Consider the following 25,840-nt stretch of genomic DNA (forward strand, 5'->3'; position numbering starts at 1 on the left):
AGTACGAGTTGAGACAGGTTTGGGACATGCTGTTTGTAAAGTACTGTCAATAGAAAGTTCTCTTCACGAGGAACGTTCGATAGTCGGCAAGATAAGCTTATTTTCTGTGAACCGAATTTTAAAACTGAAATAATTTAGAATTGAAATATCCTGTTTCCTGGATGTTGCAAGTAAGTTGTCTTATTTGTATTGGTATTTCCTGGATGTTGCAAGTAAGTTGTCTTATTTGTATCAGTCCATCCATCCGTAATGCCAGTCCCTATGGAGGTTGGGGGCGTGCTGGAGCCTATCCCAGCAGACATCGGGCAGTAGGCAGAGGACACCCTGAACCGGTTGCCAGCCAATCGCAGGGCACACAGAGACGAGCAACCATCCACACTCGCACTCACACCTAGGGGCAATTTGGAGTGCCCAATCAGCCTCCCATTCATGTTTTTGGGATGTGGGAGGAAAACAGAGTGCCCTCAGAAAACCCATGCAGGCAGAGAGAGAACATGCACAGGGAGGACCCGAGGTGAAATCGAAACCACACCCTCCAAACTAAGGCAAACGTGTTTACCTGTGCCCCACCTGTGCTGCCTATACTTGTATCAGTAATTTTTAAAATTATATATTATATCCACATTGTCAAATTGTATTGGTGCAAAAATGACTCATTTGTTTCCTTTTAACTCACGAAAACAAAGACGTGGTCTAATGAAATTCTTAATAGGCTCCAGCACACCCGTGACCCTTGTGAGGATGAAGCGGTTCGGGTAAAAAAAAAAAAAAAACGTTTGCTTTAATTTGAAATGAAAAACCGGAAATCTTAAAATATATTTTCCGGGATGGCGTAACAATCAAGGACTGTCAGGGACGAGAGTCGGTTCTTGATCGTATCGATCAAACGCCGATCGCTGCTGCACCGCTCACTGTAAGTTGCGTTCAGTTGTATTCCATCTGGTGTGTTGCTGGGTGTCGCTTATGTGGTATACAGCACTGTATAAGAGACTCGCTCGGTGATGCAACAAGTGGTGCACCTGCAGATTTATTCTCGGTAGAAAGTTGCAGTGCGGTCTTTGCGAACCCGTTAAAAAAGAAAAATACTGCAGTTGCACGTCTCGCTGTCTAAGTTCATCAAAATTGTTACATTGGGCCCAGCAACACTAGTTGCACAAATAATATATAATGTGGTAATGCAAATCAGCAAAGAGTATATTTTGACATTATTATTCATATTAATTTTGGACTAACATTTTTGATGCAACGCTTAATATGACTGTTTTGGCTTTCATTTGTCTGTACCTAATATTGTGGCCTCTATGATACCAATTGAAAGCCAACAAATATGTCAAGGACAGTTTCTCATAGATGGGGTTGATTAAAAGGCCAAACACAACAGGTTTAAAAAAAATAAATCTGCACAGATTATGAAATGTCACACAGGTAGGTACATAAGAACAGTGATCTATCATTCTATGAACTCATAAAAGTAGTACTTTTACATAAATATCCGAACTTTAATCTAATGAATTCAAAGTGTACACGTATGCATACATACACAATCACACACACGCATACAGATTTCTGCACTCAATTTTGGAGCTCTTAATATATGTTGGGGTTGCAAATTAAGTTCAATATATTCTAAAATCACACTATTTTTCTTGTGCTAGCAAGCATTGGTAAGTTCTCAACAATCATCTTTTTTGTTCGTCTCCCCCCCCCTGCTCTCCTTGTCTTCACATGCCACCCACAAGCACCACGCTTGTCTCCCCCTCCCTCCTCAACTCTGCCATTTGGGAGTGGTGTTGGAGCAGTCATGTGACTTTTTGTCTGAACAATTGCTTATGTTTGCCATTGGATGATTTCTTTCAAAGCGCGTCGGTTGCGTAGGCAACGGGGAATGGCGGCACCACTTCACATTGCTCTTCAGCTGCCTCCTCCCCTCTGCACTGCTCTACTAAGCATGTATGTGTCTCTCCCATAGGCAGCGGTGGATCAGGTAGTGCAAACTGTCAGAAGCAGGCTTGGCTCACTCTTCCTCTGCTCCCTCTTCTCCTTTTTCACAAGACAGACACTTAACAGAGACAGGCTGGCTGCAAGAGGTGAGTGACAAAAATGACCATAATTGTAAAACATAAAGTTGAGTTCTTCTTGGGTTTTGTTTTATTTTTTTTTTCTTATTTCATTGTGCCTTTATATTATTAAGGTTGTCTTGTGGATTGAAAACTGGATTGATGAGGTGGGTTTTATTCAACTAATTGTGTTTTTTGAAAAGAGTCAAACAACAGATTTCAATCCCTGTGGGTGAAAATTGTACATTTTTTTATTTACCTAGTTAGTTTTTGGGACAAATTCCTTTGTTACGCTAAAGCACATGAACTTCAATTGACTTGAAATGAATAACCATAAAGTAATGGTAATGTTTGTTCTGTGGTCCATTTTCCTCTTGACTTGCCCGAAAATATTGCCCATCAGAATACAAATAAACACATGAATCAAAACGTGCGGTGGTGACCATCCTGCTCCCCTTCTTGGGCTCCACCAACCAGGTGGTTGTGTCTGTGTTTAGTTTCTATGGAAACGCGAGACGCCCATTCCCTGCCCCTCCCTTTTCGTGCCCTCTATCTGATGACCTGAAGGACCTTCTGCTATTCACATAACCAGCATCTGTTTGGGAAAAACTTCACCCTTTCATTAAAAGGCACATATTGAAAGGAGGGTTTTGCTACTGGTGGTAGTCACCAGGACGAATCAGGCACTAATGCCCTGTTGAAGCATTTGACCAAATGCCATTATGTCACCACTGTTGTGCAGAGAATACAAACATATCAGCTTATTCGTGATATGTCGGCATGGCATCTGACAGCAAGCGGCAAAAACCTTCACACATGGCCATTGTCTAGGAGCTGATGAGTAAGATAGCATATCTGATAACAGACAATCATTAATTCAGACTCACGTGCGCCCAGTCTTGCTCACACTCCAACCCTGAAGAGGATGGTGATGGGACTCTTTAAAATTCAACAGGTCATTACGCTTGCAGTTGGGGGGAAATCTGTTTTGCATATCTACTCTGCTTGAAAACACAGCATCTCTTGTTGTGGTTGTGAGAAAAGAGAACGCCAAGTCTTAATATGCAATTTTGTCAACATGTTTGTTTTTTGCTTCTTGTGTGCATAATGCATGATCCAAGCTACAAAGGACTTCTAACTTTGACAGCTACCGCTTGGTTTTGACCTGGAAAACCACAGAGGGAAAAGGCTGACAAGGCTGGTCCAGTGAAATTGAAAGTCTTGTTCCTGCAGGTGTTTGGATTGTTCTTTTTAACCATATGATAAACAATGTTGGGAGTAAATGCACAGACAACTGATCTGTGAAGGGACCAATTGGAAGACCCTTTGGACTTGACAAATTGATGCAGTACTTAAAAAGTCAAACAAACGCTGTGAGGTAAACGGAGACAAACACTGAGCGAGAATGTCCGGTGGCCTCAGCCTTGGTCTGTGTGGGGCTTATGAAGCTTTTGTTCACCTCTGACCCCTGACCTGGACCACCTGACAGCTCCCAGGCCACAAACCCACATTTCCTGTCTCTTTAGACACCCAACTCCTCCTTTGGTTTTGGTTTTTGTTTAGATAAAGGTAAAATCAGCAGTTGTAACCCTAACACTGGCCACCATCTTGTTTTACAATAAATAATGACTGTCTCAGATGACTGGCTTGCTATTAGTGTGCATTTGCTAAAAGGTTGGTGGGGATGAAAAATGTCGTCCAATAGGAATGAAAAAAATGCATTGTTAAGAGTTTTATAGATACAACAAAACAATGGTCACTATCTGAGTTTTTAACACTGGATGGATGGTTGGCTGAAATGGGCCTTTACACACCTAGTATGTAGACATTGCATTAATAACCAGAGGTTTGCTGCTAGAATAGTCATTTACCTCATTGACAATTTATAGAGTGTATTCTTCATTAGTTTATTGTTATCCTCATTGAAAAATAGCCATTTTATTTTAAAAATAAGAACATTTCTATGTGACCACAAACTTTTGAACGGTAGTGTAGGTCAGATGTTTAGGTTAAAAGCATTTTGTATACAGGTTCCCAAAAATGCGACACCTGTTGTAAAGCCAGCCTGAACTGGTTGAAAGAAGAAAAATAGGGAAAAAATGTCAATGAAGAAATTGCCTTGTAAGGGCTGATTTATTACCCGACTGCTTTCAATAGAAAATTTACAGTCGTGTACAAATATGTGACATAAATCTTGAAAATCCTCAGAAAAGGCTAAAACAAGTATGCAAAATCAAAAAAACATAAAAAAATGAAATAAATTAAAACCATAATGAGACAGCCATACTATATTAAGGCATTTTTCACATGAAGTGGCATGCGTACTACCTCACCTTTTTAGCTTTAAGAGTGATTTAAACAATGACTCAGTCTTTTGGAGAGTTTTTGGTAGTATGATGCTTCTTTATTCACTGTCCAGGCTTGGTCGACTGTAAGAAGTTGACTAGATGAGAAGATGGTGTCAACAAGGACGAGGGGAGGAGGCAAAGCGCATTCGGACCTTAATGCTATTCATTCATGGTGCATAAAAGCCAACAAAGACATAATCAGCATGCATTCCCCTTTGCCCTCCACTACTCTGAACCTTTTTTAACCCCTGGCAAACCCACTTGGACTATATTGATCTTCTTCTCCCCTCTTAGTGGACTTATGGTTTTGATCACCACTCGTTAGGTGGGTGGGAAAATATCACTTGGTTTGAGATTATTGTAATTTTTTTTGTGGTGATGAATAATGGAAAAACAGCAACTGAATCTTATGAAAGAACTGTTTGTAATGCGTTTTAGGGCTCGGTTGTCTGTTTTCTTTGGCTTCATTGTTGAATGAAGAGGGGCAGACAAGTAGGAGCAAAGAAAGGGGGGGGTTCAAGAATGTTTGAGTCACAGAAAATGAGGGATGATATATGTGGGGTTGGACAGAGAAGGGTGGACTGAAGAAGGCACAGCAGTAGGAGGTGCCCCGAAGAATGCCTGGAAGGTGTCAGGAAACTTTGGGAGGCTTTGGACTGCTAATCCTCCTTGCGGGCCTGTTGTGTTTCTATCTTCAGCTCTATAAAACATTTGTGCATGATTTTGGAAATCTCACAAAAAGCCCTTGAAAAAAGTCTGTAGATTTGAGATGATGGACACACACATCATCCTCTTAAGCTTTATACGCTGTCATGGTACTGGATGTGATTACTTTTCTGCTACTTCAAAATGTCACCCCTCAGCGGCACCTTAACCTTTTCTCACTTTGGCCTTTGGTATAGTAAGTCCTCCGGAGACTTTTACTCTTGACTGTTCTTTAAGTGATTTGTCTGACAGCACAACTTAGATGTGCCAAAAGCATTGCTTCATAGACCGAACACGAAAGCCCTCAGAAGTGAAAAGAATTCCTCATGGGGGCTAGCCTGACGAAAGGGTCTCGGTGTGTGTGTGTGTGTGTGTGTGTGTGTGTGTGTGCTTTTATTTGCATAATGTACCTTACTGCAGTTTCTTGTATGGAAACTTATTTTACATTACTTAACATATTTATAGCAGCACTATGTTTGTTGTTTATGTGTTCATTTGGAATATTGTACATCAGATGCCATATAAAAAATTGTATGAAGCCGGTTTTGACTTTGGCCCGAATTTGATCTGCATCTGATTTGCCTTGAATTTGAAAGAACTTTATTGTATGAAATAACACTTCTCGTCTGGTTTAAAAAAGGGATGTAAGTTTAGCAAGTATTGAAAAACAACAAAACTAAATAATATATCATGCTGTATCATATAACGCGTAATATAGAGGTGTACTTAGAAATGCAACTCGGTGCTTGGAGTTAACACGTATCTAAATGGGACAGGGGAACTGAAGCATCCTCTCTCAGTCTCTATTTGCTACATCTAATTATTTACTCATCAAACTTATCTTGTAGTAGATGTTTACTTATCAAACCTATCTTGTAGCAGACGTATGTGATGTCATGCACGCTAAGATCATGACGCTTCTCATCCGCTGGTGAAAGAGGACTTGTCAATTAATATATGAAAGATAAAAAAAAAAATTATATCCACATTTCCATCCCTTTATTCCTACAAAAAAAAAACCATGACCTCATTTCAAATTAACAGTGCAGAACATTCACAAACATATGATTGGTCACTTATTTGATCTGTTACGTGTCAGACAATAGAGGAAGTGTTGCAGAAATGTTTGGTTTGCTGGATGGGCATGCAATGTTAAGGAAAGCACACAGGCTGGTCTCTGGTTGGCTGCAGGCTCCAAAGTACGGTGATCTTTTTTTTTGTGGTTGCCAATAAAGGGCATTGAATGACAAACTGTATGCCAATCACGATCAGTGTTGATTTGTTCCAATAATTAATAATATGACATGATTACAATTGCTGTATGTAATTGTTTTTTTTTAGTCACTACCGAGAGAGACCATAAAACTGTTCCCGCAATGAAAATGAGCTTAACCTTGTCAAGTACAGTACAGCCTGTCTCGGTAAATACAATAATAAACTTTTGACCCAATATACTACTGTCCACTTCCTCTTAGTATACTAACCTAACCTAGACAATTCTCTGGGTCAGACATTGCTGTATTTATTTTCATGATTAACAGCAGTCTTTTTGTTCCGCACAAAGTCTTGTTGGTATCAGGTGTAGTATCAGTCATCAGTTTTAAGTTTCATGTATGGGCGGTGGGCAAGCCCTAAAGTGAAGAGAGAAAGACCAGTTTTAAGGTGCTTTGAAAACAAGAGAGTTAAGTTTAATGTTGTTTTTCGTTGGGTCTTCGCTTAAACACATTCTTTTCTACGATGTAGGTGCACCTGGTCTCCTGATCTATGATGTCATTCTTGAGCAAAGCAAGCAAAAACAAACAAACCTGACATTCACTTGCGTAATCAGCTGTTCATTTCACACAAGGTCAGGGGTGGGATTCTTAATGCCTCTGGTTATAAATTGTGCAAACAGTTTTATTTGCAGGCCTAGATGCAGTATATTTGTCAGATAAAAAAGGAAACGGATATAGAGAGAGTATGACGTTGTATAAACACTTACCTGAAAAAGGAGGAGGTAGGTACCTGATCTGTCAGCACAGCAGGAAAGGGTGGGGAGAAAGAGTGACAGAAGGAGGAGTGACTGATAGGGTGTGCTTCTCTGTGGGTGAGAGAGGAGGAGGGGAATAGTCAGCCACAGAGAGAGAAAGAGAGACAAACAGAGAGAGAGGGGGAAAAAAAAGCAAACTCTTCCAAGCTTTCAGATCTTGACTGTGGTGGAGACACCCAGGAGCAGTGCATTCCTGAGGCAGCCAGCCAGACGGAGCCAGAAAAAAATAAGCCACATCCTCGATATCGCTTGGGCACCACGTCCGACTGCCTCTGACTGTCGTTGTCGTCCACACCTACTCATACGTACATCCTTACATACACTCACACACCAGAGGTATTCTGCTGTGCCAGTTTTATTGGAATTTTGGCAGAGAAGGAGTGTGATCTAAGGAGGGTAAAGACAGAGAAAAATATTCTTCCTGGTGAGTGCAAAGTTTTGTTTTTTTGTTTTTATTTGTTTGAATGTGTCCTTTGAATGACAGTGCGGGGAAGTTTCTCTAAAGTCGACTGTTTGCTGTGGGGCATACGCTCTAGTCTTTGCATATTGAATAATGGCACACTTGCAGAGAGGAATGACTATCGTATAGGCTCTATCTATTTCTAAGCAGATGAATAGACATCTTAATTAGGTACTCTGTGTTTCAACAACTATTTCTTTACAACAAACTTGACGTAATATAGACTCAAACCTGTTTGGCGAAACCTCTTTGTACTCATGTGATTTTTTTTTTTTTTACTTCTCCATGTGTGTGGTTTTTTTTTTTTTTTTAATTAAGTAGTTAAGAGCAGCGTCCGTGTTTTTCCGTCAAAAGGGAGCATTCGGTATTAGAACTATGAGACAAGTGCATGCTTCTTGTAGTCAGCTGCTGCTTTTATCACTGGAGGATTAAAGATTAATTCATTGGCAGACCGAGCAGAGTTCAGTACTGCATGCCCCAGCCTCATTTAACTGTTAAAGTGCTACATATTTCAAATAATATCAAGCGATGCAAGTGTCAAAGCCTTTTTAATTATTGACTCTCACATGACAAGCTTCTTGTTAACATTCCTCAGTATGCTAATGACCAGGAAATAAACTTCCGAAATCCAAAGCCCAACATTCTTTCTAACCAATTTTGATTATCAATTGGAACTTCCCCACCCTGTGTGTTATCTCAACCAGGTACAGGTTACTAATCAATTGATGATAGCTAACTAGATTTTAGTTTTTTTCATTCATTTAGCTTACCTTGTCTTGTATAAGTTGCCACTAACACGTCCGAGTGCCTTTAAATGTAAAGGCTGACGTAATAATATCACTGACCACTAGTAGGAATGTTTTGCGTTTTCTAGAATCAGTTAAAGGAAGTAGACTTTTTGCATTGTTTACCAGATTATCTCCTACAAAGCCAAATTTCAAAACAATTACCGGCCAAAATATAAAATAGTCTTTAAACTTGGACTGTATTGGAATGTTTTGTGTTTCCCAGAATCAGTCAAAGGAAGTAGACTTTTTGCATTGTTCACCAAATTATCTGTTCCAACGCGAAATTTCAAAACAATTACCGCCCAAAATATAAAATAGTTTTTAAACTTGGACTCTAATGTTGTTACACCTTGTGTACCACTGTTATCATCATAGTGTCCATATCCGAAATTGGATATGTGCACTTAAAAAAAGTCCCATATCGTGCAAAAAAGTGGAAGCTATTGCAAAGGAGAGAACCAACATTTGAGTTCCGGAAAGTGTACCAGTGCTATTGTCTCTGATCACACAGCAGGGCGGTAGTATGTTTTACTGTAGAGTGATCTCAACTTTATATATAGCTTATTTCGTCTCTCCTCCTACTAAGCGTACAGCTTCCTTAGTCTAAGTGACTTTTCTTATTGTCCTTCCGTGGGCCTGTTAAGGATACTGAGAGTGGAGCATCCTCTGATAGTCATGTTCTCCATGTTCTTTCTCTGCTTTATGTCGAAGATGGCTTTCCATCAAGTAAGGTAGTCTGTCCCATCTGTCAAAGTGCCTGTCTGTCATTTAGCTCACGTGGAAAGGAAAGCGGGCTCGGCCATGCACAGCACGATATCGTTGGGAATTCTTGATGGAAATTTACAAAGTAATTTTTCATGCTGTGAAGTGACTTCATTTCTCGGGTCCTTATCAGGCATGTTTACCGGCTCCCGCAGATGCACTCAGGGCTAGGGGTAATTGGATGACGCTAGGACATGAAATAATATGTCTGCATAGTTTCAGGCTATGATTATTTTGGGAATGTGGTTCAGACCACTTTCTTTGCCTCTGTAAATGTCTTTTTTCTTAAGTGTAGCTCCGTCTAAGTCTCACACTCCTTGTTCCACGTGTCCTTGTGCAATGGGACGGAAGGCTCATGTCAGATCCATTAGGGATGAAAGTACACTGCAGTGATAAAAGATTGATCCGGTCCTCCTTGCATCACATCTCACACCCAGCCCCATCATCCTTCCTCGCACCCCTTTTCCAATCCAAAGTCAACCCAGTTTATGATTTTTCACTCTCTTTTCTGCTCATTTAAATAAATCATCCTCACAGAGTTAACTTTTCCCACGGTTTGATGAACGGGGACCATACTGGGGTTTTTTTTTTTTTGGTAGGGTCCCGCCCGTTCAAAAATTATGCATGCTGGCAGTGACAGATATACACAGTGACAGTATTTCTGTCCCATTATTTTTTTGAGGGCTTTGGCAGCTAAGGGAGGCTTCTCATAACTTAGGTGTGTCTGCGGATCCATGATGGGAAAAATATATTTGGCTCACAAAACTAGTCAAAAAAGAATGGCATACAGCCCAGTAAGCCCCACTTCACCTGTTGTATCTGAAGAGGCAAAGATAAACACAACAGACCTATGCTTTGTCAGCTTGTAGACTATAATTACTGAGAGGAAGGCGGGGATTTAAAAAAGGAATTTCATTGTGGTTCTGCATTTAGACCTCAAGATGTTTTAAGTGCCTTTGCAAATACGTTATTGTTGGAAACCACCAAACCAGCATACGTTTTGAAAAACCCCTTTCCTTAACCGATGCCATTTTGGCATCTACTATGTATTTTGTGTGAATTAAAAAAAAATATATCAACAATTTTGGGAGAATTATATTGTTAGTTTGGGTTACAATTGATTGTCAACATTCTATGCCTTGCCCTACTTGACACACAGCCATACCACACCACTGAAACAAATAAAACGTTTTGTTGAAAAAAAAAAAAACACCCACTCCACAAATGGCCTTGCTTAGTCAATAGGGTAAAGTTTATTTGAGATCCCTTCTCTAAATCCCTTTTCATTGAACTAACATATCCTGCTTCGTAGTTGAGCTGCATCAATGATTCTCAGGATTAACTTTCAGAGCTTTGTCCACCTAAGGTCATGTTCCCAAGTCAGTCCAACTGGCCATAAAGTTCCACTTTGAGAATGCTGCCATGGTCTGTCATGGGAAACTTGTTGTTGGCTCAATGGGTTCAGGGCTCTTTGTTCTGTCACGTCACTAAAAACCCATTGCCACATATCTACTCTTGTATTTCCTCAACAGGAGAGACAGCTTTTAGTTGAAGGGGTTATGGAGTCCAAGTCTATTTGCTTCCCTGTCCATTGTGAATGTATTGTAGTAAACATCTCTGCCGCCCTTTGGGATGGCCACGTAGCTTCTTTGTGTGAGTGAGCAGCAGCAGCAGGTTGCTCCCCTTGCTCAACCAGCCATGCTGTTTTGACGCACAGAATTCTCTTGGTGGTAAATAAAAGGGTGCCTCTGCCAAAAGCCCTGGACGGTGTGGGAGGGGGAGGGTTGGAGGTCAAACACCCAGAAGAGAGAAATGTCTGCCTTGGGACTTGGACGTACTAAATCAGCCAAGTGGACAAAGGACAGGCAGGTGCATTTGACAGACTGGTCGTCCATTTTGCAAAACTTTGTGGCCACATTGAGCATGGATGTAGAGGTGTAGTCTAACTTGTTACGACAGGTGACTGAAACATTGGGGTTCATGGTGTCTGTGTGTGTATTACATATGTTCCTTGTGATAGAAAATACGGCTCAGAGGTACAGTTGGGATTTTTTTTCTTTGCCACACACAAAATCTTCGAGTCATGCAGTATTGGCAGGCTTGATACTCGGCCTCCCCTTGGAGTAATGACAGGGCATTGAGTCCAGTTGTGTATGATACAACCTCATCAAACTATACAAACTATAAATTTGGGTCCAATCTCGCCGCTTGTGATCCTCACCCAGCATATGCTATTCATTGGTTTCTGTGAATTTAAAATAGATACATGTGTTTTAAAGACCCACGTTTTTCACCATATTGCACTTTTTTTTTTTAAGGGAAACTAAAATGCATGCCTTAACCACCTTTTCAATTGAAATCACTCACTATTTAGCTGTCAGCATGATTATTAAACCATTTTGTGCCTTCAACAGTAATCTTACATATTCAATTGAATTGATGAATGGAAGATGGCTGTCTGACAGTCTATGATCTAAGGCCAATGAAAAAAAACAATTCTTCGGACTGTGCCGATATGAGTACTTTTAAGGAAGAGGATTAGAGCAGATATTATCACGATCAGTCGGCTTTAGTACCTTTGAAAGCATTATCACCAACGGCTGCTCAAAAAAGGAAACAATCCAAGTCCTTGAATAAGGGCTGAATGAATTTAGCAAAGTTTCCTGTAAACATAACTTTTTGCAACCTTTTTTAAACATGAAATTTTGCTAAATTCATTCATTCATAACATAACTTTTTGCAACATTATTAATGTTGCAAAAAATATCATTTTAAGATCTTTTATTGTGTAAATCTGAGAAAATCTTAGCACTCTATGTTGCAAAATAAAGTAAACAATTGTAAATACCATTGCGAATATATGATTGCTGATTCATTTTGAAGCATGTGCTTACTGTGTACCTGTTCTATCATTCTCTCTCTCAACATTTATTTTAATGTTAATTTACTGCTTGCAGCTGCTTGCTCATTGCCCTCACGCAGTTCCAGACAGACGACTTTTAAAAGTGTTCTGTACACCTTAGTACTTATTCTGCTTTCATGACTCTACATTTCACATTATCTTAGGAATTACCTTCTCCATCTTCTCTCTTCTTACGTGGTGTGGTGTGTTGCAGGCTTAATCCCATTTCGCACTGAGGAGCGAATCTTTGCAAGTGTGGGCCAAAGCAGCCAATGCACGTTGATGTCAGGGTTCATTCAAAGTCGCAAACTGTTTGCCAACAGTTTTAATGTTGGTTCTTTACTTTAGGCAAGGCAAGTTTATTTGTATACAGCACTATTCCTAAAACACGCAGTTCAAATGGTTTTACAGAAGTAAAAGCAAAACATTAAAATAAGACATAAAACCATGAAAAGCAGACAGTTACAAGAAACAAACTGATTTTGAAAATATGTTTGAATCCATTAAAAGAAATCATTGTAAAAACAAAAACCCAATTAAACAAAAACGTTTTTCGCTTTTCACCTTAAGAGGATCGATAAGACATAGAACCATATAAAGCAGACAGTTACAGGAAACAAACTTATTTTGAAAATATGTTTGAATCCATTAAAACAAATCATTGTAAAAACAAAAACCCAAACAAACTAAATATTTTTTAGCTTTTCATCTTAAGAGGATCGTGGTGTGTTGGTGTGTTATAATTTATTACACACCAGGTGAATTTCACCTCAGTTAAAGATAACTCCAATGTTTAAGTATACACTCGAGCAGGTGCATGTTTTTTTTTTTTTTTTTACAGCTTGGCTTCTAAGGTACTTTTAGAAGTCAACACATACATCTTGAAGACTGAAGTCCATCCAATGTAAATCAAAATGGATTCATAATAATCACTTTTTTATGGTATATGCAAATCACTTCTTTCTCATAGCCTACAATTATTTTCTTGAGCAATATTAGAAATTGATTTTAAAGAGTATTTGATAAGAGTAAAGAAGAAAGGTAAATGAAAAAAAAACAGCAGTGAATAATTCATATGAGAAGACGTGGAGGAATGTTTTAAATTACTAATGAGTTTAAGCTTCAAACCTGTGACACTGGACGCTGCGGCAGACGTGAATCCCCTGTGGCAGATGCAAGCACGCATACAGCAACTGAGTGCTACTCGCATTTGTTCATCTGCAAAACACAATATTTTCGGAAATTAAAAGTTGACTACAGAAGTTACTTTTGTCCTCCATAGAGCATTGACAACAACTCAGTATCATTTCATTTTTGGCTTTGTGTTTGTACTTCACACACACTATACTTGTCAGTTTGTGTGTTTAAGCTTGATTGGGAAAGGAGCAGTGTCCTCGTTCCCTGACCAGCATTGCTGACTCATATTGGCGGTGTATAATTACACATGGGTGCTCATCAGCAGTCTGAGAACCTTTTTTTTTTTTGTGGCTCATCTGACAATATGAATTGCGCTTGGAGGGCTAAGCCCGCGGCTGGCCAACCCACTCATCCTGAGCCCAGCTCTCTGTGGAGGCTTGAGCTGCCTGTGCAAGCTACCGTTATCATTCTCACCATTTGCTGCTTGCTGCTGGCTGTGCGTGTGTGTGTGCGTGTGTGTGTACCCATGAGTCAGCGCAAACAAAGTCCCTGTCTCTGATATTCTCTGCTCTGCTTGGTTTCTCAGCTGATACAAATAACTAACAAGCCAGGTATTAGTAAGTCTCTAGGTCATATGAATTATGCAGCAATAATGAAGGGGCAATGCTTTAAAGTATTTTGGTCACATTTTGGCCACGTTCTCTGGAAAGTCCCGTTATTATCTTTGAAAAGAACAAAAAGTTACAACCAACAATGAAATTCCTCATTGCATCTTGTCCTTTGATTGCTTCCTGCTCAGGCCAGTTAAACCATCTTTGTGAAAATGACTGGTGAGGATTCACAACGACTGACACTTCTCAGAGGTGTTCTCCACAGTTAGACTTGGCCAAGACTGTCAGTGACAGGTGATAGACTCTCACTGACCATGTCCAATTCTGCTTCAGCTTGTCGACATTAGCAATAAACCCACCTCAGTCATCAATTTCATGTGGTGTGGTTTCACGGTCCTGTTCATTTTCACCAGATGTTGACATACCTCACAATGTTTGTAACAGTGAATAATCATTGCTCTCGCTGGTTTGCAATGCATTAATAGTTATGTTTGTGTCACTGGTGATGGACATATGGATGCATTTTAAATAATTGTTCTTGTCTCTACTAGGGCTGCCACAGATGATTATTGCGCTATTCAGCTAATCACTAATTGTAACTGCGATTAGTCGACTAATTAGGTCATATCTGAATTATAGGGCATCTCACCAAAAATCAACCACTCTTATATAATCATGATTAGCTTACGTCTTGAATTCTTTAAGATATGTGCAAATTATGGTGGGGCAACTAAAATTGAAGGCAATACTGTGGCCTTAACATTATTGGTTGTAAATATTTAGTAAATTTAATTTAAAAAGTTCACAGTTGGTCAAGCCAGTCGGTGCAGTGCTTGATACCGGGCCTCAATGCAACTATAATGACTAAATCTTATTAGTGTTGTTTTTACTTCCCTTATTGTAAGTCCATTTTCATAACCAATAAAAAGGGAGGCTAAGGCAGACTGGGGACAGACAATTCTAAGCACATTAAGTAAGCACATTTTTCAAAGAAATATTTTCCAAATGAATGTGCTGTGAGAAGAATGCCTTTATCACGTGTTTCTTAACAGTGAGCTGATATTAATTGGAATTTTAGGAAAGCCGAGCCTCCCTTCTAAGAAGGATTAGAGCTTAAAATATACAACTTATGTCTATGTTCTAGTGTTTTGCCTGGTTCTTTAAAGCACAAATAAAAACACAATTGCTAAACTATTCAGCTGTTATTTTTCCCACCATTTATTACTACGTCACACTAAATGTCAGTGATTGAGTGACTCATCGAGACCCTCAAATCTTTGATTTAGTTTCCTGACTCAGTGGTCCACTTCCTGCTGTCTGACCTACACACTGCAAATCTCCGGTTAAGATTTATTGATTTGTGGAACATTGTGCTATTTTGAAGCCAGGGGTCGTTCTTTGCTTTCTCAAAGGATCACTGGAAGACAGCTGGCATTCCAGTGTTTTGAGTTGAATCTCGAATTATATTCATTTTAAATAGGCCCAGAGTGAAAATGCACATTACACAAAAGCAACGACTGAGTCTCATCGAACTATTCGGAAGGATGACATCTGAAAAAAAAGACGCCATTCCATTTTGATAAAAATGGCGAGTCAAAAGAAAACGTTCCCCTCATTCCCTTAAATGCAAATTGGATCTCCCTATCCATTCCTAATGTCTTTCATCATTTTTTTATGAAGCAGGCACTGATGTTACTTTTTAAAATTTTTGGGGACGAGTGTTTCCTTTGTCGTTTGAGTCATAAAACTATTCTTTCCCTATGGTGAGGTCTCATCAAACTACTGACATTGTGACAAAATCAAGCGCAATACGATGTCATTTTTTCACCCGCTTAAAACAGTCCAACCAGTTCTTTTTTGTTTTTGTATGTGCCTAGTATAGCCCCTGTCCTACTTAACCACAAACAATTGTGTTTACAAAGACAGCGAATGTTGCGTTCTCGTCAGTTCGTCGAGGTTCGTTCAAGGTTGCAAATGTTTGCAAAACATTTGACATAAGTTCACCAACAATTTTAGTGATTTGAAGAGGTTCAAAATTCTCTTCTGACAAATAACGTAGAGGCAAACATCTGCCGAGCATCTGGCGACCGTTTGGTGAACATTTGCGACCTTGAACTAACCTTGACAAACTGATGAGAATGTAACATTGGATGCCTTTGAAAACAAAGGGATATCTTTTTAATTCTCATATCGCCATATAAAAGGAGGGTTGAGCAAGGAAAGAATAATATGGATGGACTCCTCCTGTTGAGCATTAGAAAAGGTACACGTTCAACATTTTCCTCATTGGACTCATCTTACCAAGAGGTTGTTACTGCTTTAGTATGGCCTCATAAATACTGAAGGAAAACACAGCTGGCTCAGGAGGATGCCAAATGGGTAAAATGAAAGTGAAAATGCTTGGTCATTAAAGTGGTTAAATGGGATTTTCCCTTTGGGCTCTGAAAAAAAAAAAGCTACCTCATTATTCCAGGTTGTCTCATCCACTACCGCACAGATGCAGAGGCAAAAAGATCTGCTTTAAAATTAAAGTCTAAAGAAGACATTATTCAGAGAAAATATAAATTGATATGCATTGGGGGAAAACATGTATGACTCATTCCCTCTCTGCAATTTCTCAACCAAAACGGTTTAGTGGATGATAATGACTGCCGCTCTTGACGACGGGCATGTTGTGGACTTAAACGGTTTGTTTTTGTCCTCATGGGTATTTGAACACAGCAACTGTGCTCTCCCAGCAGGCTGAAACTTGGGATGACAAAGAAGGAGCGGCTGAATAAAGAATGCAAATGGGGCGTCAGGGAACACAAAGGCAAGCACTTTATTAGTTTTATCAGTCATAACATGTGGACGCAGCAGAATGGCCACAATAATTGGCACTGCACACAACCCAGTGATACCAGAGGCCACAAAAGAGGCCAGTGTGAAAACAGAACAACAATATGTCTGCGCTTGTGATGAGAGCGGGCCGATCCATGCCAGCGGAATAAAGTATTTGAGTGTCGTCTGTGCCAATCTCGAGCAGAGCGACACGGATGTTCTTCCATCACTGTACATTGTCATCAAGCAACAATGTCTAACCTACAACAGTCTTTAACCAGGCAGGGCCATCGTTAGGGATTTTAAGCAAAAACAAGTGCAGTTTGTTTTGACACTGCCGCTTTGTGTTGCCCAGATGCGTGGTGTGATGCGCATTCTGCATTGTCTCTTGTCCTCCTGTTGCTACAGCGATAGCACTGTGAGCTGGAAGATGAGCGTTAATGGCCTGTCTGCTTACACATGAATGCAGGCGTATCCAACCTGTGACCAAAGCGATGGTATTGCACTTGTCTGTGTCTCTGCAGAATATCAACCTTGTGCAGAATTTTCAGATACTTTTTGGCACGGTTGATGGAGAGCAGAAATCTGAACGCAAAACCTTTGTTTTTGCTTCCAAATTCAAAGCTGTAAGTCTTTTTATACAAATATTGTAAACTAATGTCTTCAAATTCGTTTTAGTGAGCACTTCTACCATCCACCTAACAGTTGGGTGGGAGGGGAAACTGTAAATTGCAAACAAGCATTGTTTCCCCACTCAGATGGGCTGAAACACGCCCTGGGCTCTGAGCGGTGGTCACCACTTGTGCCTTCAGTGGAATTCACAGAGGAGCCTCTGACTGTTTTTGAAGAGAGACAGAACGAGGCGCAGACGGGGTGATAAAAGACGCGAGGCGTTTTTTTTTAGATGACTGATGAGAGAGGAGAGAATGGCAAGCACATGGCTCCAATCATAGCTATTTTCTTAGCCACTCTTCCGCTTCTTTTATCTATTTTTCACATGTATCTCCCAAACCGCCTTGCTCATTGTCTGTCTTCTAGTCTTCCTTTTTCTTTCCCTGTCTTTCATCATACATTGAACAGACAACGTCCTCAAGTAGTTTTATCGCTAAGATGGAGATTAGATCGAGGTTGCTGATTAGCCCCAGTGAGAGCATTTTCTTCATTCCTTGCACTGAGTCAACATGTGACATGGTTTCAGGTGAAACTGGGTGTCAGGTTGTTTTGGTGGGTTGGGCAATGACGTATAGAGCAGCGGAAGTGATTATTGATTTTTTTCATGCTGTTTCACAGAGTGCAGTATACAACTCATGTTGGAATGGGTGGTTTGGTGGAAGGCTGAGTGGAGAACTAGCTCTACGCAAATCTGAGCCAGTACTAATAGTAGAGATTAGAAAGAATCAGGTTCTCACTGTTGTTGGTTTCAAAAGAGGGAACTGATCGCAACCTGAAACTCACAGGTCTGTCTGATTCTTGTTCGTACAGCTTATCATGTTTCGCGAACCAGTGAGAAGTAGATCTAAATAACATGGGAGAGTGGCATTCTTGTGTTCCCTTTTTCATTGTTTTTGGTACATAGAAACCTTCAACTAGAATAAAGACTAGAGAATGTTTGCATAATTGCATTGAAAACCTAATTTACTGGTAAATGCAGGGCAAAGTTCATCCTCCATTTCAGCTTCACTTTTATAGGTTATCTTGGACTGTGGAAGTGTTTTGAACTTATTTCAAGTGAGGCAGGTGTTCCGGTATTTCCTGTGACGTGGCTTGCAGAGTGTCATTCCACTGTTGATGGCCCCAAGATCTGAAATGTTGCTTCCTGTATATCAGATAGAAAGAGGAAAAAAAAAAAGCCTCTCTGCCAAAGTAGATGATTCTTCACTCCATGGCTCAACCGCACAGGTTTAATTAATGTCTTGCAACACTGTTTGTCATTCCAAGGAAAAATATTGACATCACTGCAGTGTTGTTTAGTTTTGATTAGCACTTCCATTTCATTTCTTGTTTTTGTTTTTTTGTCAGATTCATTTGCCTACATTATACTGACATTACTATTTGCCATCAAGCTTGCTGGTCTTATTGCGGTGACGACAGACCTTCATTGTGTGATATAATGTTGTTGCCCAGTGGGTTTGCTGTCTAAACAAGTGGAGAAATAATGGTGGTGTACAGTGGTGACGTTGCAAGGGTAGGCTGGGCAAGGCTGTAATCTGTTAAAGAAAGTAGGAATTCATCCGGCTGGTTGATGAAGTCAGTGCATTCCTCAGAGGCAACATCTTAGTGGCAGCCAACAGAGCACGGCCAGGCACTGAAAGAAGGCCAAGATAAGGTGGGGTGTTGGGGGGCGGGGGGGGGGGGGGGGTCTTGACTTAAAACAGCTCCCAATGAGAATTAGAAAGTCAGACGGAAAGAGAACGCCATCTGTCTGAGTCTTGTGTTTTACCCACAGAGTTTCTTTCTTGGTGCCAACTTTTGTAGATAAACCTTAACTGCCTGAGGCTCTCCTCTTTTTATGAACATTGCAGTATTTTATTACCTTGTTTTGAAGCTTGGCTGTGAAAGTACATACTGATGGAGACAGAAGTCAACATAATGATATTAATTTAGAACCTGCCTGGAGAGAGGTTGTTGATTTACCACCTCAAGTCACCTTTGATCCTGCTGAGTGGTGTCAAACTGGGAGGACACTTAGAAAACACACCATTCCCTTTTTTCTCAATGTTTTTTTCCACCCACACAAACACCATCCACCAGATGCACGCAAGCTTGAGTTGCTCCACTTCTCCTGTCCATTCCCTTTGGCAGTAAGCTATCATAACGGCTTTGAAGGAGGGTAGCGGAGCGTTTAATTGGGTTACAGATTGCCGGTTATGCTCCTAGGTCCTCAAGATCTTGGCTGAGCTCTTAACAGACCACTAGGATTGCTGCTACACCCTTTATATTCTGGTGTGGTCATAAATGAATTACTCAGCATGAATTAGTAATCACATGAAGTGGAACGTGAACTCACTGTCAACAGACTCTGTTGTGTGTAAGGTAGACACAATTTGTTCACAACTTTCAACACCTGTGTGTCTCTGTGGTCCATCCCATACAGATTTGAGGACATGCATTGCTGAGCTGAGCCCAACTGAACTATCGAGATCTCTTTGGAAGACCATCTTACCAATCGGCTCACTTCGTTCGATCCCGGATGGAACTCAAAGTGTGGGTGGACGGAGTGGTGCGGGTGGTATGCGGACTATCAGAAGAGACATCTTGCCAGGATGTGGTCATCGCTCTGGCCCAGGCAATAGGTGAGTGACCCCAGCTCTTGATATGGCAGTGTCACCTGTTTCCATCTAGTTGTACCTTTAAGTGCATTTTTAGGGTTTCACGAGCAGTGCTGAATCAGTTGTTCCAGGTGTCGTCTCACTTTTCTGCCTTTTTAACTGTCACACGAGTGTAAAAAGAAAGTAATCACAATTTAGTGGTTCGATGGAGAGATGATTGTTAGTTTGTCTTTGTCTCTCCTCTCTAACTAATGTGAGGTCCCAATAATGATGTAGCTGATGAAGCCATCTTCATTGGCCACAATGGAAACGTGGCTGGATGTTAAAAAAAAAAATAATGTGGACAAAACAGAGGGCATAATGTTTAATCCTACAGTTGCAGCTTTGCACAAAGTAAAAAGCTCCGCTGGATTGCCATGAGGTCATTTTGGATTTGAGTCGGCTCATGTATTCTCTGGCTTTTTTCAAGCCATACAATGCGGCTGCATTAAACAATATAAGACCAGATTTAGCACTAGCTATTTTCCACCAGTGATGCCTGCTGAGCCATAAGGGAGGATTTGTCCTAATTTCAAGGTCCTAGTGGAAATTTTAGTTTATTTGAGCGTTTTTTTCACGTTTGCATTTTTTTGTTCTCAGAGGCATATATCAGAAACATCATAAGTTAGCTACAACAATTTCTTGTTTTACATTGGTAACGTAAGTTTTTAGTAAAGTAACAGTTGTTTATGTGCTCTGAACTTGTTATTTTTTTCCCCCTTTGTTCCCAGGTCAGACAGGCCGCTATGTTCTAATCCAACGTCTGCGGGATACAGAGAGACAGTTGCTGGCCACAGAAAGACCTCTTGAGTCTCTGGCCAAGTTAGGCCAACACGGCAATGAGGTTCAGTTCTTCCTGCGTCGCACTGGTCCAAGCAGCAGTGACGGTCCTGGCTCAAAACAAGACAAACCAACCCCCCTGCCCAAGTATAGCGAGCCAGACCTTTTAAAACGCAGCCAACCCAAAAAGTCACTCACATTCAACCTGGGCCCATCAACATCTCCCAGAGCCAAGCAATTCCAGAGGTCTCCTCAGGATTCCCCAGACCAGAGAGCCTCACCTTCCTCTTCTCCCATCCCTGCATCTCCTCATGCTCCATATCCTTCGCCACCAATTGGCCCATCCAAAGAGGAGGTCTTTAAGGCTGTTCTTCAGCAACAAGAGAGACTACGGGCCATTGAAGTACAACTGGAAACCTTAGAAAGGGAGTCTGATACATGGGAGCGCCACTATCCATCTCTGTCTCCTTCACCCATCAATGATGCTCACTTCCAAGAAGAGTTGGACACTCTGGAGCAAACAATGCGGATGAACCAGGCTGAGCTCGCCCACGAGCAATATTGGGAGGAGGAGTTTCAAGCGGAGACGGAGCGAGAGCGAGGAATGAGGAGAAAGCTGGGCGACCTCCATGTTCAGCTAGATGACTGCGGAAGGCGGCTCCATGACTTCTCGGTACGCTCCGCTCAGCTAGAGCAAGAGATTCAACGAGAAAGTCAAATGGAAGCCAAAAGCAAAGTTCCAGAGGAGTCCATTGATGCCGTGAAAGCAGAGCTCCTGAGCCAGGAGAGGCATGGAACTGAGTTGGAGGAGCACCTCTCAGAGACTGATAAAGCTCTGGGGAAGACAGAGTCTCTGCTGCAGGTAAGGAGAGAGGCTCTAGTTTTGGAAAAGGGGCTGTGAAGCCGTGATAGGCCATGATGTTTTTTTTATTTGAGCGTGTAGATCAGACCCTTTTCTACCTAGACTGTAGAATATACAGACAGTATCCCTCTCCTCCGCGTAAACACTGCAGCAGACAGCACAAAGACAGTTACCAAATACAAATGCGTGAAATTATAACTTTATGAATTCATCTTGTGTATTGAACTAACGATATTCAACCACTATTCCACTAACCACTTTATTACATGTTATTATAGGAACCATTAGGTGTTTTGCTTAGCCATCTTGGCATGTCTCATTTTGTATACATTTTCTAAACACATACACATTGTCTATTGAACTATTTCTGTACGATATAGAAATGAGATTAAAGGGACTTGTTTTCTAGCACAAGAGCTTCACTTTATTGGATCAACAAAGACTTATCTTGGTTATTTATTTAGTGATGAATGTTGTCTTGGGTGCGGCTATGTCAATAAATGCTTAACCAAGTTGAAAACTTTCCATGTAGGCCACGTGAAACCAGAGACTTGAATATCCGTGTCGTGAGCTCTTGAAGGTTACATCACTGATGATGAGTTCAGGAACATCCTGGAGATGTATTCCACGCCAAAAAAAAAAGTACAGCGACAACTTTTAGTCAGGAGGTTTGACCATTGTGTCCTGTTCCAAGTCATCGTTAAGTGGTTGCAAAAGTGATTAAAGAATAATTAAGAGCTCATTTGCCTTTCAGCAAGTCATTCCCTTGGCGGACCTCTGATTGATGCTCTGAGACTGGCTCGTTGTCATAGTCATCAGTGCAACTATATATATTTGCGTACCAAGACCAACGTATTAGGCTTCTGTTTTTTTTTTTCCACATGCAGGTTTATTTATATTTTGAATAATAATATGCACACAGCATTATAAGTGTAGCAATTATAGTGGAGATATATCACTGGAAAAATATGCTTATTATTACCATACAAAAAAAAAAAAAAAAGAAGGCACTGTCAGCCATTACGGCCTCAAGACTATTTATTGCTATAGGTGTAATGAGTTTAACTTTACTGCCATTAGGTTAATGGAGACAGACCTGCAAGTGTGAAACGCAGAAGGCTGCCACAGTCAAATTACCACCACCACCATACATGCACACACATACACACACACATATATGTCCAGAAACAAACACAATGTTGGAGGATCATGGCTCACGGCTGTTTTGCATGCAGTATTTGCATACAGTAATTAAACACAGAGAATCAGTTCATTGATCTGTGAGTGTTTTCATTTTCAATAACTGAAAAATTTCCCCCATGGTCACCCTGGCCTCTCAGATCAGTAAATGAATCAAGCAACTGAGTTTAACCGTTTCTGTTATTTGATGACATGACAAAAGCTAATTGAAGACTGTAACGTCGCTGAAACAATTCACTGCGGATGTGTCTGCTAATGGTGACCCTGCAGGCTCAGTAGTATCGACTTGCTCACTCTGATGCCCCCCTATGGCAGGAAATACCACTAGCACCAGTAATGAGGTGATGAGTTGTCTAATTATACTATATTCAATAACACACTTAGAAATGCAAACATCCGCATTCTCAACACATTTGTCATTTGCCACTAGTGTTTGGCACGATATGCCATCTTCTCTTATGTTACCCTCTATTTTTTTCTTTTGTTTTTTTAATCTCAGGCCAAACAGGATGAGCTGGAGGAATTGAACAAGGAGCTGCGGCAGTGTAACCTGCAGCAATTTATCCAACAAGCCGGCGTCCTGCCTGCACACAGCCAATCACGTACAGATCTCCAAGAGCAACTGGAGCAGTTAGAACTTGCGCATCTTCTCCAGGATGGATACACAAATGGCAGTAAGGGCACAAGTCAGAAATATTCAACTGTTTCCTATGGATTTATTCTTGACACTTGATGTTTTTTGTTTTGTATTTGTCCCTATAACTCTAGCTGAATCGCCGCCTCGTCCTACTGCCAAGCAGTTTCTGGGACACCCACGCAACCTACAGAACCCCCTCGTGTCCAGCCTCAACCCTGAGGGTGTGTATGTGTGAGACCCTGCCGCCTTCCACGTCCATCCCGCTCTGCCCCTCTCCTGCCCTGCCCGCACCCCCCCCCCCCCTCCCTGGTTCCCGGGACTATTGCCCCCCCACCCATACTTTTCTCCATCCTGGCTTCTTTTGGGTTTGAGGCTGCTGTTTTTGGCGTTGAGTTGTGGAAGCATTTATAAGGTGGAGGTTCCTGCAACTTCTCAACTGCCTTCCTCGTGCTCTACTTTTCAAAGCTCCACTAAACAATCCTCTCTGATTCCCCTTTTATTTTGTTGGATGAAATTTCACATTCCTTCTTCCAATGATATTTTCTTTATTTTTCTTCATTTATTGCCCTAATCTGTTATCTTTCCTTCTGTCTTTCTTCTGGACTATCTGCTTTCTGTCTTATGTTTACTTTTGTGCATTGGCACACTTAACACGAACATAAAAGATTTGTACCCTGGCCAAATTTTCACCGACTGAAGTTTTACTGAGTGAGGGGTGTGTCTGTCTGACTGTCTGTCTGTCTGTCTGTCTGTCTGCCTATCTCTGTGTGTGTGCATGAGTGTGTTTGTGTCTGAAAATTTGCCCAGGGCATTAATCAGAACAACGTTCTTACTATGTCGCCAATTCTCATTAACTCTTGACTGCTGCCTTTTCTTTTCCACTGTATTGCCACAATGATAGCACATGCATAATGTGCATTTGTTTTATTATATGTAAAGATGTGATTCCGTTGATATGTGAATGCTATTTATGTGTAAGGGGCTGGGTGTATCCACTGCCTTGTACTTTGGTGACCATCAACATCCAAAGAGCAAGAGCCTTTCACAGAGGGCTCTGCATGTTTTGCACTGTCCCATTCTCTTCCTGTGTAAAACCTTGGCCTATTTGCAAATCAGTCAAAATGTATTTCTGCTGTATTTAACTGGAGCTACAACAATTGTCATCTTGTAAACTCCACACTAAAAGAAGGGACTAGGTCTTCAAAATGTGCAAAAAGGCCAAGGTATAGGATGCTTATTTTTTTCTGCTTGATCTGAATGTGCCTGGTTGTTCGACATTTTTGCACTTAACATTTTACCTGACAAAACCTACACTGTTCCTCAGTGTACTGTAGCTTTAGGGTGTGTTCATCTGAAGTGATCAAGAGTTGAAATATGAATTTCAAATCCCTCAAGCCAGTGTTGATTGTATACTAAGCACTTATAATGTGGTGACAGCTCAAAATGAAGTCTGTGTTTTGGGAGTCCTTTCCTTTTGACGCTTTCTTCTCTGCCAGTTGAATTTGTTTTTAATGATGTGTTTTACTTCTGCTTTGTTTCATGGTGGAAGAATGAATCCACCCCATCTTGTGTAAATATCCTGATGCCATAGGTTTCTCCTGAAGTTTTTTTTTTGTAAACAAAGGGATCATTATCCCTGCTTGTTTTTGTGTCTTGCAGTCCTGACCTCCCAAGAGTCGTCGTGGCGATAAAACATGGACCACAGAGCCAAGAGAAACTTGTTCACTTTTTATGTCACCATCACCTCCTATTTAACCTCTTTCTTTGCAATTCTCATTCCATGATAGACGTAAATACTGTAAATACTTAAGACAAATATATTTACAGAGTTTTGCTACTGTAAGCGCTACAAAATATCCGACAAATGTAAAACCTTTTACTTAGAGTAATTATTACAATGTATTTAAATGTAATAAAAATGTCTGAATGTTTTAGAGAATCTATTGTGCTTTCATTGTACTTTATTACATACATTATGAATCATTGTAATTATATAACGTAAACTCATGTATTGCTAACCTCTAGCAGTAAATAATCAACACAGTATTCCAAAAAATTGAAATGAAATATAAATATATTATAAGTTTTGAATTATTCATGCTCCTTTCTGTTCCTCGTGGCACAATGGGCCCAGTGATGCATAGTGATTATTTCTTCGCTTTTTACTGGAAGCAGTCACAGATGATTGAAAAGTACACTCTTGTGTTCAGCTGCTGCAAATGTAGCAGGCACCGTGGCTTCACATCTGCTGGCGTTCCAGGTGATGGAACATTGTAGATTGTCAAGATGTGACGATGAAGACACTACACGTGTGGGCCTCGTGGAGACCAAAAGCAGTTTATTACCCTAGCCAAACGGGTAATATTTGAGTGAGTGAGTGAGTGAGTGAGTGAGTGAGTGAGTGAGTGAGTGAGTGAGTGAGTGAGTGAGTGAG

The 25,840-nt window shown here is 40.7% G+C and overlaps 1 protein-coding gene across 1 annotated transcript; it reads left to right on the forward strand.

Annotated features, from left to right (window-relative positions):
- The first annotated feature begins 773 nt into the window (after positions 1 to 773).
- Positions 774 to 25,345, forward strand: rassf7a (Ras association domain family member 7a). The gene is made up of 7 exons (XM_085914033.1): positions 774 to 913; positions 1,970 to 2,087; positions 19,714 to 19,912; positions 20,659 to 21,569; positions 23,269 to 23,443; positions 23,538 to 23,627; positions 25,066 to 25,345. The coding sequence occupies exons 3-7, from the start codon at positions 19,810 to 19,812 to the stop codon at positions 25,095 to 25,097; spliced, it is 1,311 nt and encodes a 436-aa protein (XP_085770159.1). The 5' UTR covers positions 774 to 913; positions 1,970 to 2,087; positions 19,714 to 19,809; the 3' UTR covers positions 25,098 to 25,345.
- The last annotated feature ends 495 nt before the right edge of the window (positions 25,346 to 25,840 follow it).

The sequence above is a fragment of the Syngnathus leptorhynchus genome, chromosome 6 (genome assembly GCF_054491065.1).
Source record: "Syngnathus leptorhynchus isolate UIUO chromosome 6, UIUO_Slep, whole genome shotgun sequence".
Lineage (NCBI taxonomy): Eukaryota > Metazoa > Chordata > Actinopteri > Syngnathiformes > Syngnathidae > Syngnathus > Syngnathus leptorhynchus.

What these genes read in the sequence shown, in the direction of transcription:
- rassf7a (XM_085914033.1), top strand. Translation starts at nt 19,810, where the DNA reads ATGGAACTCAAAGTGTGGGTGGACGGAGTGGTGCGGGTGGTATGCGGA. An exon ending in CGCTCTGGCCCAGGCAATAG is followed by an intron (nt 19,913 to 20,658) that starts GTGAGTGACCCC and finishes CTTTGTTCCCAG; the next exon opens with GTCAGACAGGCCGCTATGTT. An exon ending in AGACAGAGTCTCTGCTGCAG is followed by an intron (nt 21,570 to 23,268) that starts GTAAGGAGAGAG and finishes TTTTAATCTCAG; the next exon opens with GCCAAACAGGATGAGCTGGA.